Consider the following 20,122-nt stretch of genomic DNA (forward strand, 5'->3'; position numbering starts at 1 on the left):
TTCTGTGAAATTGTTATATGATTAAATACCTCAATTGTTTCATGAAGATTCTAAACCTAGGCAGCAATAATTAATACACTGGTGTGCAAAATTTAAGGACCAGTCAGGTTTTCACCTGTAGCTTCTCATAGGAGTGGCCTGGATTTGGGAAAAGCATACCAAAGGAACCTCGTGAGGTACAAAAATTATGAAGGAAACAACACCAACACAACAACGGAAACAAAACAGTACAGAGGGACTTTATTCAAAAATGGCAACATAGCACTGGCTGCCATAATACAGATACATCACTGCCAAAGATGGAACAAAGGGAAGAGGTGGTCCACAGTAGGAGATATGGCCACCCCTAATTCCAATGCAGGCTTTGTACCACCTGTCCATACTTAGAACAATGTTGTTGATAAGTTCTTGTGGTAACATCATCCATTCCTCTGTCAGCACCATCTTCAGCTGGTGAACATTTTCTGGTGGGTGTGGATGTGACGCTAGGCGTCTCCTCAGAGTGTCCCATATGTGTTTGATGGGATTTAGATCGAAGGAAACGGGCAGCCCAATCCATACGAACAATGTCCTCACTTTCCAAAAGCATATCAACAGCTGCAGTGTGATGGGGTGTGGAGTTATCATCCTTAAAGAGGAACTCGGGGCCAATGACACCTCAGAACAGACGCACATGGGGAAGGATTACCTCAGTACAGTAGCGTGCACTGGTTACAGTACCGTCTTCCAGTATCTGGAGTTGTGTACGTCCATCCAAGATAATGCCTCCCAAGGCAAGAACACCTTGACCACCATATCGATCCCTTTCAGTGATGTTTGCGGGGTGATACCGTGTGCAAACCTCTCGCCAGATTAGCTGACTTCCAGAATCGCTGCTGAGACTGAATCTACTCTGATCAGTAAAGAGTACCTTAAATAAAGATTTTGTGGTTGTAACCTTTAGAAATAGTGTTGGTCCTTAAGTTTTCCACACCAGTATATAAGCCAATTCAACTTTATTAGAAGCTAATTCTAGCTATGAAATTGGACTTGCCACATTCACAGGTTGTTAATGGAGAAGAAAGGAAATTTTATATAAGGACAGTATCACTTATAATTTATCCAAAATCAATATCATGAAGAAACACATTACAGAAAGTAAGGTTAAACATTTCTTATCCATAAATGAAGTATAGAGAGGTCTTAGAAGAAATTTTAACTGCAGACTATATCTAAAATTTCTCAAGAACAGTTAAAGATTTTGTGGTTGTTTCAAAAAGTTGAATTTGGGAAACTGAAAACGATAAAGCCATTTAGGACATTAATTTTCAACTAAGGAAGATTAAAATTTGTCTTTAAATTTTTATTACTTTTGTCATGTCTTATCTTTAATTTGTTTTGACACTGATAATGTCAACTGAACCTGAAAATTGTTGGAAACCCGTACACAATTTTTAAAGTATGGAATACAGAGAATTACATACGTAAATCTAAAATAGAATATAAACAGGAAAAATCGTGACCATTAGCAAAATATAGAATAAGTTATCATTCTTATCTTTTCAGGGAATCTAAAAGACATGATAACTTACATTTGGGGACATAATAGTTTGATAATCAAAATTTTCAGTGTTGAGAGCTGGGAGGGGGGGGATGAAATATGAAATAAGTAATTTATTAGTAGGGAAGATACTGATAGCAGTCTTGGCACTATGTTTGTTGCAAAAAAAAATGTGCAGAGGTTTGCCTCAGCCAGAGGGTGGCTGATAGTTGGAACAAAATACCATCTGCTGCTGTTGTTGTTGTTGTTGTGGAATTGGGCAGTTTGATTAAATTCAGAATAAATTTGAATAATCAAGGAAGAACTAGACAAATTATTAGATGGAATGGGCAGGTGATATGGGAAGTATTTGGGAAGTTTTTTTTTTTATTTGCTGATGCTCTTTATAAGCTTGTTTTCTTGGACCATATATCACTACTAATAATTTGTAAGGGGAAAGACTGCAGACAATGGGTAGGAAGAAAATGCTATTTAGAAATAGTACACAAGGAAGGAGAAGTATTTCAGAAGAAAACTGGTAAACCTTTGCATCCCACATAAAACTAATGGAGTACTTAGGAGCATAAATCCCTGTCCTAAGAGCAAAAGACAGTTATGCCTACCCAACATTACAAAATTTGGTATGGATCAGAATAGAATAATTTAATTATCCTATGATGGCTGATATATTGATAGATGTTCCTATGGTCTTTTAGAAGTGCTCTGTAATGTTTCCTACTGATAACATGCCCAATGCACAAAGTAATCTCTTTATGGTTCATTGAACACATTCCATGAGTTTGCAAGGTGACAGACAATCCCCCTCCCATCCCCATATTTAGGTATTACTTTTGGTTATCTATTTTTGAATAATATTTACCACAGTGGATTTTGGGAGATTCAGGCAAGTTGCAGTTGCATGCACAGAAATATTACTGAGTATGCAACCAATTTCCAACTTTGAAAATATATTCTGATTGATGAACCATATTGTCTTACAATGTACTGCTGCTATATAAGCAGGCTCAGGTCATTTATGTCACTGTCTGAACTGATACTCATGTGCAGGGGAATTCTGGAATACTGTTCATGAAGAGGTATCTGAACTTTTAGTCATATAGTGTATATATACAAATATATAGAGAGTATCAATGAATATAATAAAGAATGAAGAGTACTACTAAAATATGATTTCTGAGTTGCTACTTTTAAAGGCAACGTAGTCCACAGCTTATTAAAATTCCATCAAATAAGGAGAGGAGAGAAGAGAAGCATTTCAATTAAAATTTATTAATCACAGATGGAATTCAACTTACCATTGGATTTGACTGTGACAATTTAACTTTGACATCTAATAAATTCATAAGAATAGGTTCATCGTGTTCCTATATAAAAGACACCATTAAGATTTAACAACTGCACTATGTAAATTAAAATTATACCATGATAAATGAACAATTAGCAGAAGTATACATTTTTATATACACTGGTGTTCAAAGAAAGTGCATCACTCCTTAAAATTGTAATTGTTGTCCGAATAACGTGTATATGGCAATATTTCTTACAGATTGCAACAGATAAGATTGACACATGTAGGTGATGACATAATATTGCATCAGCTGTTACTTTCAGCTAAATAATCAAGCTCTCCAAGAGTTGCAGTCATTCCTTGCTTATGTCAGGATGGCGAATAACATGCTGTTTACGCCACAAAGAAAGAGTGCTATTGTTGCTTTATGTGAGGAAGGATGTTCTTCCCATCATATTGCTTATAGAGTGTCTTGTAATCAGTCGACAGTGAGTAGATTTCTTTTCAAACTCAAGAATACTGGTTCTGCTGATAGGAAAAAAGGAACCGGATGCAAACAAGTCTCTATGCCAAAACAGGACTGCGTTTTGAAGCGCTTATGCCTTATAAACCATAAAGCTTCTTTGTATGAGCAGAAGAGAGAATTGGAAGAACATACAGGACTGGTGGTGGCAAGTGCAGTAAAAGTCAGAAGATGCCTCTTCAAAAATGGACTTGTAGCCAGTCATCCTAAGAAGTCCCTCCTCACACAAAAAATGAAAAAGGCACGATTAATTTGGTGTAAGGAGCATGTCAAATGGACCCCCGAGCAGTGGAAGTCAGTTATTTTCTCAGATCAGAAAAAATTCAACCTGCATGGCTCTGATGGGAGACAAACGATTTGCCGTAGACGGGGTGAAAAATACCATCCAGAAATTCCCTACCAGCCAAATGATATGGAGGTGCATTTCGTATCGCAGAGTAGGTCACCTACAGTTTATACAAGGTTCCGTAAATGCCAACGGATACCTGGCTATATTGGAAGGCAAACTGCTGCCAACCATTAGAGACCATTTCAACCTGCCAAGTAACTGCATCTTTCAGGACAACTCTGCTCCTTGTCATCGGGCAAAAAGTGTAAGTAGGCACTTCTGTGGTTACTTCAGCTTCATTTCTGCCATTAGAGGTGCGACAGTAATGTGTTTACATTTGTTACAGGTGAAAAAATGGTCCATTACAACTCTCAGTTGGCCAGGAAACAGACCGGACCTGAATCCTATAGAGAACTGTTCGCATCGTGTGAAATCTGCAGTTGCCAGAAAGAAACCAAAGACCCTTCGTGAACTTCAGGAAGCCATAATTCGTGTTTGGAACCACAAACTATCAGTTGATTATCTTCAGAAATTGATCTTGTCAATGCCTCGGAGGTGTGCTGCTGTCATCAGGGCCGGAGGGGGTTCAACAAAATATTAGTTTGCGCCTGGTGAGCACTTTTCATTTTGCTTTCCATTTAAAATGATAAACTGAAGCAAATTGAGGGATTCTGACAACATTTCAGCCATAATTGTTGTGTTTACCAAAACTGTTGTATAAAGGTTGCAAATGCTCATTTTGGAATATTTTGAGAGCACCTCTCAAATATTACTTAGCTTTGCCTTAACTATTAATAAATATCTTTTGTTTATATTTCTATTTGTGATGCTAGTCATTAATGTTACATACCATCGCGAAAAAGGGTTAGAAATGTGAAATTCCTGTGTGATGCACTTTGTTTGAACGCCAGTGCATCAGTTAACAATAATCAATATTTGGCAGTTAAATACATAATCTCCAATGTACTAGAATCTATACTATTTATAGCATTGTACACATTCACTAATTAACCCTCTAGCAGGTATCTCAAAAAATACATATAAACAAAATTTAAAATAATAATATAAATAGCTTCACAAATAGTACTAGAAAGGTAAATGATGCAAGAAAGCAAACGAGCACATAATATTAGTCATAAAAAAAAAAAAAAAAAACCCCAGCACTTCCCATATCAGTGATCCATCCCCTCTAAAAGTTTGTCTAGTTCTTTGCTCAGTTTATTCAAACTACCCCCCTTTTACAATGTCAAATTAAAGTTGTTCTAACAATCAACCACCAACTGGCTGAAGGAAAATTGATGCACATATATCCTGTAACTATTTTTCCTCAATTTGAATCTATGCCCCTTCAAGTGTTAAGTTTGAGCAAGAGGAAGGATGCCATCAGCATTGAACTTACTCAGGTCAAAGACTAAAACACCTCAACCAGATCTCCTCATAGGTGCTTAGTTTCTACACACTACACTTTGCAGAAAAGCCTTTCTTGGTAATAGGACCCTTTTGTTCTCCTCACCAATCTCGTTGCTCTTCTCTGCACTCACACAAACAGATCCACATTCATCCTAAAATGAAGCTTTCACACCTACATGCATCAACCTAACCATTACCTTATACAATGGAATAATTACTGCCTCTCTGATGGTAAAATTCGAGTATATCACACAAAATTCCATGAGCTGTCTTGGCAGTCTGTTTGCACTGCTCACAGAACTTTGTATTTTCTGCAAAATTACTTCCAGGTCTTTTTCATTCTCCACTACCCCAAGTATGGTACCACACAGTCGGTATGTTAATCTGGGATTACTGCTATCCATATGCAGTACTTTGCATTTTGCAATTTTAAATTTCAAATGCCACTTCTCAGCCCATTCTAATTTTACTAGGCCTTGTTGCACTAGAATAACCAAACTAATTGGTCAACTGTCATTGACCAATTGAAGAATCTTCTTCAATATCATTAATTGGGTCAGTGAAACCTGGAGAACTCTGCCAATAACATAAGTCCACGAAAAGCAGTGTCTATTGATACCTCCCACCCAGCAATCCCTTTATCTACAGCAGCAACTTTCCCTTAATGCTAACACCACTCCAATTTGTACAGCAGTCTTTTATGTGCAACAGTATCAAAAGCTTTTTCAAATATAAGTATATCATGTCAAATTATTTTTTACATCCAGTATTACTATATAATATCTAATCAGATTAGTCAGACAAAATTCCTCTTTGACAAATCCATGCTGCGAATGCAGCGTAACTGCATTTCTATCTAGCTGATCCTGCATTATATTTTTAATCAATAACTCTATTATTTTCCCTGGAACAGATGTCAGGTAACAGGTTTGTAATTACTCATGTAATACTCTTTGATCTCCCCTTTGAGCATGGGGATATATATTTGCACATCTCCAGTACAGAGGCCTCCGTAGCCGAGTGGTCAGGAGCGGGAGTGCAGTAGCACACGCTCCTTAAGTTAAAGCCCCTGACTGCTAAATACAGTAGATCTGCCAACCCGCACTGGACCAGCGTGGCAGATTATGGTCCATTTCTCTCAACATGAATTGTTGAGGAGGCTTCCATTCTGCAGTGGGCTGATAATGGCTGCAGTTTTTTAGTACAGAGGTTCCACCCACGAATCCAAGTATGCTCTCATAGTTATAACTAAAGGTTTGCATAATTCTTTTGCTGCCTCTCTTAATATAATTGGATGAAGCTCATCCACTCCAGGTGTCTTTTTTACATTTAGTTTCAACATTGCTCTTCTTTCTCTCCTCTCTGTTATCACAAAATTATTTAGTTTTTACTCCTATCCCCCTTCCTTCTAGGGTTTACATAAGTAAAGGTCCTTACTGCTTTTCTTTGCATTCTTGCCTAACCTCCTTTGTGACTTGATTGCAGACTAGTTTATAGCTACTGCAAACTTCTATATCATCACATAATTTATATGCATCCCACATATTTTTCTTCTCTGTCACAAGTCTCATCAGTTCATTTGACCTCCATTTAGGTCTAAACCTTGAATATTATCTCTTAGTTGGTATAAAAAGCCTAGTATCTTCTACGATTAATTCTGGGAATGCTTTTCACACTTAGAACTTGAAATTCGTAACCATCAGTCAGCCCATTGCATAGAAATTAAAAAAAACTTTAAAATTTAGAATTTACAAATGAATTTTAAAAAAAGAATTTAAAAACAAACACAAAACTAAATCCCACATATCACTGTCACCTAGTGGTTCCTTCATCGGCAGATTCTTAATACATGAAGTTTTTTTTGCTGATAATCAGGTAAAGAGTATTGCTTTTTGTTGTTGCCTCTCTAGCATACAGGCATAGAAAGTCACCCATGAAATTCACAAAATTCTTACTGTGTGAGTGACCAATCTACAAGTTCTAATCAACATGGGAAAAGTTAAAATCCTCCAGTATAAGACATTTAGTTACTAGCCCACTCAATTTGTCTGTATAATTGTTAATTATACTGACAGTTATTAGGCATATAACACACTCCTACTCTCATATTTTTGAGAGGGCACTCTGGTCGTGGAAGAGAACAGTCAGTGGATTTTTGGCTTCTGTAAAAGGGATAAGTAGTTTTAATGTCTTTAACATATTCTTTGTTAATTAACATACTACATTGTGTTCCAAGTATATGATATCAAAATTATTTTTTGCATTCAGTTCCTTTGTAAACTACATCATAGTATCCAATCAAATTGATCAGACAAGACTTTCCTTAAGAAACCCATGCTGTGTCTGTATTATTACTGCAGTCTTGTCTAGATCATCCTGATATTCTTCTTTAACCAATGACTCCATTATTTTCCCAGGACAGAAGTTAAAACTAAAAGTCTGTAATTACTTGTGTCACTCTTTGAACCCCCTTTGTAAATTGGGGATACATTTGCACATCACCAGTTCATGGGGACCTCCAATGAGTCCAAGGATGCTCTCATAATTATGGCTAAGAGTTTGCTTACTTCCTTTGTCACCTCCTTTAATATAACTGGATAGATCCCATCCACCCCAGATACCTTTCTTATGTTTAACTTTAACAATTTCTCCTCTAATTTGCTCCCAGTTATTACAAAATTATTTATTTAGCTCTCTTTTAGAGTTCAAAAACCTTCTGTCCTTCACTTTCCTACAGAATTCCTCTGTGTGAATGTAGATGCAAAATACTATTTCAGTTTGTCAGTTATCTGAGAAGGATCATCAACAGTTGAACCAATAATATCAAGTGGACCAATCTGATTCATCCCCCTTGCTTCTTGAGTTTACATAAGTAAAGTCTTTGCTGTTTTTCTTTGCATCCTTTTTCAAATATTTCTCATAATCTGCCTTCGCTTGTCTAACCTCCTTAGTGACTTCATTGCAGACTAGCTTATATATATCTAGCATAGCGTTTTGCAATACCTGATAATTTATATGCTTCGCATGCATTTTTCTTTAATGCCAAGAGTCTCATTAGTTCATCTGACATCCATTTAGGTCTAAACTTTGAACAGTATTTCTTAGTTGGGATAAAAAGCCTAGTAGCATCCAAGAATAATTCTTGAATGCTTCCCATTTAGAATTTGCTGTTGGTAACACATCGGTTGGTCCCACTATATAGAATTTAAAAACTGTCTGAGGTGAATATACCACTATATTCACCTTTATGAAAGAAAAAACCCTTCCCATTACCCTGATGGTAGTTACATCTTTGAGTAAGTCCCACATCAGTACAGTGTGATCACTGCCACCTAGTGGTTCATTTATCTGCAGATTCTTAATGCATGAATAATGACTGCTGATAATCAGATCAAGAGTATTACTCCCTCCAGTTGCCTCTCAAACATTCTGCCGTAGAAAATAATGCTCTAATAAATCCACAAAAGCCTTGCTAGTGTGCTAATGACCAACCCACAAGTTCCAGTCAATGTCTGGGAAATCAAAATCCCCCCATTATACAATCTGATTTACTCGCCCGCTATTTCTCTGTACATCTGTTCATTATAAACATCAGAATCATCAGGCCTATAACACATTCCTACTCTCAATTTTGCTTTCCCAGTGCTTATGTCACACTAAACAGAATAGCAGGTCTGCTATTCTGTTAAGTACAGAATGTTTAACAGAATACCAGACAATGCTACAGCCAACACAAACTTTTAACTTGTACTTAACAGTACGCCCCCCTGTGAGGATGGGATTTTCCCACAGTGGTTCCCCTCTAGCCCATTAACTTCCTATTTCCAGGTGAACAGCCCTCCTATCATCCAACTTAATCTTCATCTATTCTCTCCATCTTCAGTATAGCCCCTTTCATATTTTCATCCCCAGGCCCTCCCTGGCAAGCTCAGGCACAGTCCAGATTTGTCTCTGCAGGGAGGTCCCCACGGACTGGATATGTGCAATTTATATCCAATTCACAAAGGGGGATCAAGGTATATCCAAGGAATTACAGACTTGTTAGTTTAACTTCTGTTCACAGTCCAGATTTGTCCCTGCAGGAGGTCCCCATGGCCTGGATATGTGAAATTTATCTCCAATTCACAAAGGGGGGATCAAAGGTATATCCAAGGAATTACAGACTTGTTAGTTTAACTTCTGTTCTGGGAAAAATAATGGAGTCACTGGTTAAAGAAGAATTGCAGGATCATCAAGACAAGACTGCAGTTATTGTTCAGATCAGACACAGCATGGGATAATCAAGGGGAAGTCTTGTCTGATCAATTTGATTGGTTACTATGATGTGGACACAAAGGAACTAGATACAAAAAATAATTTTGATATCATATACTTGGGATTTTGGGAAAGCTTCCCCTTGACAAACCCATTCTTTGAGAACAATAACTGCAGTTGCACATGGAAGGCTATTGTACAAACTAGACATATTGTACAAAAACAGGATGATATTAAGGGCAATATGCTACAATGAATAAAAGTATGGTTGAGTGGGAGAAGACAGAGAGTGGTAATCAATGGACACGCTCTTCATGGTTTAATGTTATTAGTTGAGTTACCCAGGGTCCAATGCTGGGCCCGTGTTGTTTTGTATATTTATCAATAATACTGATGAAGGTACAGTCAGTTCTCTTATAGCATGATAGCTGTGTTCCTAGAAACTCTTGTGCAATGCAAAATCGTGCAATATAAATAACTGGCCCTATCGGAAAAATAGAGTTAGGTGCTGACCACCCAAGATTGAACACACATTTGTAACCAAAACATTACCAAACACAATAAATAATTATAATAAAATATGTATTTTATTACAACTATTCCATAATAAAATATTGCTAATGCCTTTGCTTCTATCTTAAGCAAACTTGTTCTTTGTTTGATCGTCTATCCAAACAGATGTTCCATCTCTTCCAATTCTTTGTGTCTTGATCTAATGAATTTTGTTACACTGAGTTGTTCCTGCTATAAAAGTTGTTTTTATTTTCTCTAATTCTCGGCGTTGCCTCATTTAGGCCTGTAGCATATGCAATATCACACAGTCTTTCATTTCGCTCAAAATGTTTCATAATTTCATATTTTTTCTCTATCGACAGAGGCTGACTGGCCATAAGCCTTACCGGGGAAACTCTGGTGTACCAGAGGCCAGAACATGATGGAGGCCAGTGTGATTTTGACCATAAACGCTAGTGTGAGGCTGCTACAAGTTTTCCCCGGATAAGGATTTTTGACCTAGTCCGCCTCTGTCTATTGATATTGCTTTTCTTTTTCTCTCTGAATCTGTATTGTCTTCAACAGGTTCACGCCTTTTAAGTATTTTACTCATTTTCAGGGAATGAAGCACAATTACAAAATGAGGAGGCATGCTTGATACACATAAACAAAGCTGCGTGCGTGCAGCAACTGAATAAACAACACCATAAAGGCAGAGACACACTATTAACACCTCACTAGCTCACATTTTACTAAATCACATTTCTGGGGGGTTACTACCATAAAACAATAAAAACAATTTTCAGTTGCGTTTCTGATAATGGAATCTGTTATAAACTGGCAGCAAACTCGATCTAATTGCATTTGCGATAATACCGATAGCTGAAATTGTGTGGGTTTTTCCGTTATTATGGTGAAATGTGTTTTCCCTTCACTGATATAAAACACAAATACATTTTCAGAATTTTCTCTTCATTCTTATCATGCTGCGTTTAGTTCGGGTGATTCCGGGTTCGACTGCTATTTCTTGTAAACAAAAAGGTGAATCATGCATAAGCGAATTCGGTTCATATTTCCCCCCTATTTATAAATCGTGTATGCTATAACACGTATACACGTGTTATAGGAGGACTGACTGTATATCAGGTTTAATATCGAAGTTTGCTGATGTTAGAAAGGTTGGCAAGGTTGTTAATGACAGTAAAAAAAAAAAAAAGTAAAGTGCAGCCATTATCAACCCACTGCAGGATGGAAGCTTCCTCAACAATTCATGCTGAGGGAAATGGACCATAATCTGCCACGGTGGTCCAGTGCGGGTTGGCAGATCGACCGTATTCAGCAAGCAGGGGCTTGAACCCCAGTCTACCTACTCAAAGAGCGTGTGCTACTGCAGTCCCGCTCCTGCCCACTCGGCTACGGAAGCATTGTAGACAAGCTGCCAAAGGGGTTTTAGCATTAGCATTAGTTGAGGCATATGATGCAAGAAAGCAAGCTTATACAGCAGCAACCAAAAAAAAAAAAAAAAACCACCCTTCCCATTTCACCCATCCAGTCACTCCAAACGTTTGTCTAGTTCAGACTTAAATTTATTTTAGCTATCAACTTCCACAACAACAGATGGAAGTCTTTTCCAGCAATCAACTACCCGTTGTCAAACTTCTGCATATCTATTCTACAACTGTATCACCTGAATCTATGCCTCCTCAGATTCTTATTCTCAGCAAGCGAAAGTATCCCGTCAGCATCCAACCTACTCAAACCATTCAAGGCCTTATACACCTTAATCAGATCACCTTGCAGGTGCCTAGACTCCAGATGCAACTTGCAGGACTTAAGCCTTTCTTCATAAGCACACCCCTTTGTTCCTCTCACCAATCTTGTCTTACTCCGTACTCGTTCTAGCAACTCGACATCCTTCCTAAAATGAGATCACCAGACCTGTATACAGAACTCAAGGTGTGGCCTGACCACTACTTTATACAAAGGGATAATCACCTCCTTGTCTCTGCTAGGAAAATTCCTATATATCATTGACAAAACTCCTTGACCTGCTCTGGCAGCCTGTTTGCACTGCTCAGAGAACTTCATACCTGACTGCACAATTACCCCAAGGTCTTTTTCACTCTCCACCTCCCTGAGTGTAGTACAACAGAGTTCGTACGTTTCTCTTGGGTTACTGCTACCCATATGCAGTACTTTGCATTTGTCGATGTTAAAATTCAGTTGCAGCCCATTTCCAGATCCTTTTGCAGTAGCTTACTGTCTTTAGTGTAATTAAACAACCCTGCCAACCTTAGTATCTTCTGCAAGCTTGGACATTAAGCCTGATATACCTTCACCAATATCATTGATAAATATACAAAATAACAGTAGACCCAACACCGAATGCTGTGGGACTCCACTGATAACATAAGTCCATGAAGAGCAGCATCCATTGTTCTGTCTTCTCCCACTCAACCGTCCTTTTATCGATTGTAGCAACTTATCCTTAATACCATTCTGTTCCAATTTGTACAATAGTCTTTCATGCACAACAGTGTCAAAAGCTTTCCTGAAATCCAAGTATATGATATCAAAATTATTTTTTGCATCCAGTTCCTTTGTAACCACTTCATAGTATCCAATCAAATTGGGTAGATAATACCTTCCTTTAACAAACCCATGCTGTGCCTTAACTATTACTGCAGTCTTGTCTAGATGATCCTGCAATGCTTCTTTAACCAGTGATTCCATTATTTTATCTGGACTAGTTCCTTTGTGACCATATCGTAGTATCCAATCAAATTGGTCAGACAAGACTTCCCCTGAACAAACCCATGCTGTGTTGGAACTATTGCTGCTGTCTCTTGTCTAGATGATCCTGTATCACCTCTTTAACCAGTGACTCCATTATTTTCCCTGGAACAGTAATTAAACTAACAGGTCTATAATTATTTGTCACCCTTTGAACCCCCTTTGTGAATTGGGGATACATTTGCACATCTCAAACCATGGGGAGTGTGAATTGGGGATACATTTGCACATCTCCAGTACAAGGGGGATTGTGAACACATTTGCACATCTCCAGTCAAGTGACACTAAGGATGCTGTCATAATTATGGCTAAGGGATTGCTTACTTCCCTTGCTGCCTCCATTATAATTGGATAGATTCCATCTGCCCTAGATGCCTTTTTATGTTTAACTTCAACAATTTCTCCTCAACATTGCTCTCAGTTATTACAAAATCACTGAGCTCCCTGTTACAGTTTGATAAACTTCTTTCATCTCCCCCTTGAATAACTACTCATGTGTGAATGTTGATGATCCTGCTCAAGTAGTTGTTAAACTGAATACTCATTCAGTTTAACAACTACTTGAGCAGGATCATCAACAGTTGAACTATCTATGTTAAGTGGATCAATCTGATTCATCCCCTTCCTTCTAGAGTTTACATAAGTAAAGAACTCTTTGCTGGTTTTTTTTGTATCCATTGACAAAGATTTTTCATAATCTGCCTTCGCCTGCCTAATCTCCTTTGTGATTTAATTACAGACTAGCTTTTATCTGTCGTAGGCTTCTGTGTCGCCTGATAATTTATATGCATCCCATGCATTTTTCTTCTCTGCCACGAGTCTCATTAATTCATCCGACATCCATTTAGGTCTGAACCTTGAACAGTATTTCTTGGTTGATATGAAAAGCCTAGTAGCCCCAAAGATTAAGTCCCTGAAGACTTCCCATTTCGAATTCACCATTGGTAACATCATCAGTTGATCCCACTGTATAGAATTTTAAAAACTGTCTGAGACCACTGTAGTCACCTTTATGAAAACAAAAACCCTTCCCTTTACCCTTGATCGTAGTTACATCTTTAAGTAAATCCCATATTAGTACACTGTGATCATTGTCACCTAGTGGTTCCTTTATCTGCAAATTCCTAATGCATGCATCACCACTGCTGATAATCAGATCAATGGTATTCCTCCTCTGGTTGCCCCTCAAATGTGTTGCTGAAGAAAACAATCCTCCAATAAATCCACAGAAGTCTTGCTAGCACGCAAGTGACCAACTCACAAGTTCCAGTCAATAACTGGAAAGTTAAAATCCCCATTACTAGACATTCTGATTTACTGGCCCAATCTATTTCTCTGTACTCATCAGCGTAATTAGGCCTATAACATACTCCTACTCTCATTTTCCCTTTCCTAGTGTTTATATCACACCAAAAAGACTCAATATTGCACTGTCCACCCGTGTCAAATGAATGCACTTCCTTAGATTTTGTGTTTCTTAACTAACAGCATAACCTCCCTTCCCTTCCTACCCTGTGTGTCCTTTCTGTATACACTTCCCAAATTCCAATTCTGCACTGCTTATATCTGTGTGACACCATGTCGCTAATATCCCAACAATATCTGCCTTTGATGTCTTGATCAGCACTTCAAATTCATCAATTTTATTTACTGTACTTCTAGCATTGGTGTACATGCAAGTATACATGCACTTGTTCTTACTCTTAGTTCCCCTAACACAGCCCATGCATTTACTCCCAACAGCTCTTGAAATCCCCAGAAACTTGCTCTCTAGGCTGCTAGTCATTACAATAGAAGCACATTACCCTTAATCTTTTAGTCTCTGAATCCCCCCCTCCCCAAACTAACAGTTTTCTGATCCGCCTAACAATGCCTCGATAACATCACAAATATTCTTGCATCTTTTCTATTTAAATGTATCCCATTCCTGTAGAAGCAGTCTCTCCTGTTAGCAAGCACAGACTGTGCTGAAAAAAATTCTACCCCATGAGCCTTGCACAATCTCTCCAGGGCCGAATTGATTGACAAGGTTCTCATCATATACTCCCTCCTATCGTGTCTGGGCAGAATTGCTGACACTTAAATTTAACCCTAACTCAACTTTTTTTCAGCATTGTCTTGTACTTGTTAAATAAATCTGTAGATCTCTTACTCTTAGGGTCATTAGTGCCAACGTGTACAAGAATATCACCTTTTGTGCCTGTAAAAGATGATATCTGCACTACAATGTCATTAACTTTTGCCCCTGGCAGACATACCCTGGTCCTGTTCCACCTATCTTTTTTTGCATACTATATTCCCTGTCTCCCTGACAATAGAGTCAATGATAATTTTGTCAATGATATACATGCCAATTTTGTTAGCAGGGATAAGGAGGTGATTATCACCTTGTATAATACAATGGTCAAGCCACACCTTGAGAAATGTATACAGGTTTGGAGACCTCAAATTAAGGAAAGATGTAGAGCTGCTGGAATGAGTACAGAGAAGGGCAAAGAGATTGGTGAAGGGAACAAAGGGTTGCTCTTATGAAGAAAGGCTTAAGTTCTACAAATTCCAGTGTCTGTAGACTAGGGCACCTGGGAGGTAGTCTGATTAAGGTGTATAAAGCCTTGAATGGTTTGAAGGGTTCAATGCTGATGGGATTCTTGCTCAGATTAAAAACCTGAGGGGGATAAACTAAAATTGAAGAAACAGTTCTAGAATAGATGTGCAGAAATTTTCAATTATTCAGGGGTAGTTGATTGCTGGAACAAACTTCCACCTGTTGTTTTTGAAGTTGATAACTTAAATAAATTCAAGGAAGAAGTGGAGAAACTTTTGGAGTGAATGGCTCGGTGAAATGGGAAGGGTGGTTTTTTTTTTTTTTTGGCTGATGCTGTATAAGCTTGCTTTCTTGCATCATATATCTCTGCTAATGCTAATAGATAATAAAATTATCCAATTAACACCACCCTATGTGATTCTTTTAAGGTACCTATTCACCACAATTAAAACACTGCAATCTCCCTAACCTAACCAGGCATTACGGTATAAGTTATGAGATACAATATTAGTGGTAAATCACCCAGTACAAAGGTTCTATTTATATTACACTGTAACTTACAGAATCTCGCTAAATTTAAAAATAATCTAACAAATGTGACTAGGACTATAAAGCTATTTATTGAATATGATTTAATGGGTTAATTAGGTCAATAAAACATCAATTTTTCAAAAAACCTATCTGGTTGCAGGAGCTCAAAATTCTTCAACTGCACTCTTGCATGAGTGCAGTTGAACAGCTTGCACTCTCAAACCAGATTTATTTAATTTGTTGGGTCATCCAAAATTTCATTAAAATCAGACCAATAGAAATCCAGAAATTATTATTTTTTATCTATCAGTCAGCAGACGAAGAAATAATAAAGAACTCTAATTGAGCTATTCATCTGCAAATAAAGAATAATTCAATTCCTAGTGGATGGATTTTCATAAAATTTTATATTTGTTTCTTTTGGAAAAATTGTCAGGACTTTTCAAATTTCATTTAAATTAAACCAATAGAAATCCAGCAATTATTATTTAATTTTATCATAGATATCACACAGATTATCCAAATAGCATATACTGTTGCTGAAGAAGAGGATATTATGTTTGTTGCACGTGCTGATTGGAGGAATGAATGGATAATCTGGTGAACAAACAGAAATGAAATGTTCTCAGTATACGCATAAAAGTCATTGCTCTTCTTTTGTTATAGATCATGAATTATTACTATTTGCTAATGTGGCTGAAATGTAACACACTGCATACATTGTACTTGTATACTAACTTGTATAATTTTGTTGGCATGGAGAATACATTTTTGGTAACTAACTGACAAACAAATTAAATTAAATTACATCTGTCTCTTTTCTTTATGTCTGCATTTAAAGCTAATTTTTAGATTATGGTTTTATAAGTAACCACACTCTGTAAAGCCTATAGCCTCAGATTTAACTAAGTGTCCGACATATGAAACTTGTAACTGGATGATTCTGTGCACTTGTAATAATGCATCCAAATTTAATTATGCAAAGTTATAGACAAGCATCAACAAATTTTATTTTGTTAAAGAAGACAACTATAAACTCAGAAGAGGGATGGCTTATTTCAGATTAACGAATGGGCAAAGGTTTTGTTTATACATTGATGCTTCCATTGCTCTTCCAAAAAAAATGGGGAGACAGATCGGGTAATATCACCAGAAAAATGTCCTTTGAAATTATTTTCTTCAAACAAGTTATGGAGAAGTGCCATACCTTTTTTGGAAAAAGCATATAGCAGAGATACAAGACATGCAATGTATGCCACAGCATCACTGTGCTGAAAGGAGCCATGGAGAATAGCATTTCTTCCTCGTTTAAATGTCTTATGAAAGTAAATGGAATAAATTCACTATAACATTCAGCACTTATAGTGTCCTGAAAATATTGGTAAAATAATAAGAGGAGTTTACCTCAATATAGTACATAGAACACTTCCGTATGATACCCTCCAGAAATTAAAATGGAAAAAACGAAAAAAAAATCGACAGCTTACCAGTACATTAGAATAAAATATAAATAATTAAATAATCAATTTAATTGCGGTGATTACGACTCATCTTACCAAGGTTCGATGTGATTTTCTCTTAATATTCATGTAAATCAACATGAAGCCTCAGTTCGTGTTTCTTGTTCAGCAGCGTCAGAATTAGCCTTTCATGCCATTAATGAAAAACATACTTTTTTTATTTAACGAGGCCAAAATACTTAACATTCAACGTAGTTATACGCGACTATTAATTGCAGAAACCGTTGAAATTAAATTACACGAGAATTCTGTTAATGTTCGGCGGCCATATTTGATCTCCGATGTGTGGACCTTTACGCGCATGTGCGAAGACAAATAATCACTATTTAAGTTTCAGGTTTAACCTGATTCGGTAATTTTCATTCCTGTGATCACGACATACGGTAGAAAAGCGTTGTCAGCTTCAGGAAGGAAAATCGTTTTGAATATTTTCATTAGATTCTTTTAATTGCGTTAATTTGATTTTTAATTGTTTTAAATTGATTTGAATTGTGTTAAATTGATTATTTAATTATTTATATTTATATTTTATTCTAATGTACCGGTAAGTTGTCGATTTTTTCGTTTTTTCCGTTTTAATTTCTGGAAGGTATCACACGGAAGTGTTCTACGTACTATATTGAGGTAAACTCCTCTTATTATTTTACTAATATTATTATCAACGTAGAACATATTGAGTATTACAGCTCTGATTCATACTATCTAGTGTCCTGAAAAGAATGGAACTGATTATCCACTTCTGTGATATGGCATACCATACACCAACCTTCTGATCATGCAGTGACATTTCCGTGATCTCATGTAGATTAAATGCTGACCAAACAAAACATGGCTGTTTTTTGTCAGCATTTAATCCACATGAAAACCCACATTGTAAGTGGATATATTAAACTACGGCCACTGATATAAAATATGATACCCACAATATCTTGTCCATTAAAAGTAACAAAGTCTAAAGCATCAACAATATTATACAATCTTGCAGTTTCCTTAACTTTCATTTCATGCATTATGGTTGACTTGTATGTTGCAAGTACACTTGCTGCTTAAAGCACCCTTTGTGTTGAGCTATACAAAATGCCCACCTGATGTGGCAGTTAGCAAATGGATTTCCTTGACCTTTGCATTATGCAGTCAAAAATATTCAGCACTTTGACTTCTCTTAACATGTTACCTGCCAGATCTGGGCACATCAGTGACTGATCACATTTCCAGAAACTTGTCAACTAGTTGCTGTTGTGTTGTGTTGTGGTATGGCACTTGAAATTAAGAATATTTTTTTGTAAATTTTGTTTGACCTTTTTGTACATTAAACTTCACAACAAAACACGTTGCACTAAAAACACTTGAGTCTAAGAAGTCAAAATCATTTTCACATATGTATTCAGGTCTGGACATCTTACCTTTCTGAACACAACTGTTTGAGAATGGAATGATCAAAGGCACTCACAACCACCATGCATTTTTAAGTAGACATATCATTCACCATGTCTGAATATGTATATAGGCTATTCTTTACTAGCATATTAATATTACATTTTTCTTAAATGCAGGTGCCCAATAACTTATGAGTCACTCTGCTTTATTTATTTTTTCTCTTAGACTGTGCAAAGTTGAACTTAAATAAGAATTTCTAACACAGTTTTTAATGTGAAATAGAAAACATGAATGAATGAAATACAGAAATGGAAAATATCTGAGTGGCAAATGTAAGTTTATATTTACACAAAATGCTAAGACTACAGACCATCATATAAGTATGAAGATGATCCACAAATACTTAAGGAAAGATGCTTAAATTAGATTTAATAAAACAGGAAAAGAAGCCTTACCTGAATCATTTCTGACAACATATCTACATTTTTAAAAGCGATTAACCAGAAACTAGAAATGCCCTTTCCTGGAATCAAAGAACAGTTTAAGTTTTTTTTTTTTTCTTTTTTCACATAAAAAGCTGAAAACTGTAGTGCTAACTTAAGGACAGTGAAAAGCTGATTTATAAATGATACATTAATATTTTACCAGTTTAAATCTGACTTTAGGTTGTGATTGTGAGGTTACCACATAAGTAATGCTATTTTTTCTCATTGCCAAGCCTGTCTTAATATCCATTCATGTATCTGTGCACAACACAGGAAATGTTTTTATGCTACTTTGTGCAGATGTTACTCACCAGTCTATGCACATTTTAATGAACTTGTCTTCTCTGATATTTTTTTTCAAATTAACAGCGCATAAAACAAATCCAATATGAATATAATGTTTCATGAATTTAAGAGAATAATGTGAGTACAGCCACAAAAAAAAAAAAAAAAAAAAGATTCTAGATGTTATATCATGTGGCTACAGTAAGATTTTTACAAGAATTTGTCTGAAAACTCAGTTCAACTCATTGCACAATTCTTTGCCATTCACAACAGTCACAACAACAGAAAAAGTGTCAAAACTTGAAAAATTGCTTCCACACATTGATACCAAGCACGCTTAGAGAATGGGTGCCCACTTTCACTTCACTACATTCATGTAAACATTGTTTCAAAAACAGCTCATTACTAGAGATGAAAAATGTACTTAAAAATATGCACTAAAATATATAAAAATGGGTATTTTACTGCAATTCAACTATGGCAGAGCCAAGAGGTATTCATCTCATAAAGGTTTTGTGTTGAAGAAATGTTTCAGTCTAAACTGTTGTAGTAACCAAATAATATCATTGTATTTGAAGTCTACTGTCAGAAATCCAAAGATTATGTTTTGCTGCACTCAACCTTTGGATTACATGCAGTGAACAAAATATCTGTTTGCTCAATCATACACCACTCAAATTAGTTGGGGGAAAAAAATTTTCACTGGACATTGCACCATGACCATTATTGGGAAAAATGATATTAACTTAGC

At 36.6% G+C, this 20,122-nt stretch overlaps 1 protein-coding gene across 2 annotated transcripts in view; it reads right to left on the reverse strand.

Moving 5' to 3' along the window:
* LOC150077304 (nucleosome assembly protein 1-like 4) overlaps positions 1-20,122 on the reverse strand; it is a 432,049-nt gene that overhangs the window by 163,484 nt on the left and 248,443 nt on the right. For both annotated transcript variants that reach the window (XM_090386809.1, XM_090386808.1), the window contains 2 exons: positions 19,057-19,124; positions 2,836-2,904 (listed from right to left, as the gene is read on the reverse strand). In XM_090386809.1, the coding sequence (XP_090242935.1) occupies positions 2,836-2,904; positions 19,057-19,124 (137 nt within the window). The remainder of the gene's footprint in view (positions 1-2,835; positions 2,905-19,056; positions 19,125-20,122) is intronic.

The sequence above is a fragment of the Mastigoproctus giganteus genome, chromosome 12, assembly GCF_048544385.1.
Source record: "Mastigoproctus giganteus isolate SK-2022 chromosome 12, ASM4854438v1, whole genome shotgun sequence".
NCBI classification, from domain to species: Eukaryota; Metazoa; Arthropoda; class Arachnida; order Uropygi; family Thelyphonidae; genus Mastigoproctus; species Mastigoproctus giganteus.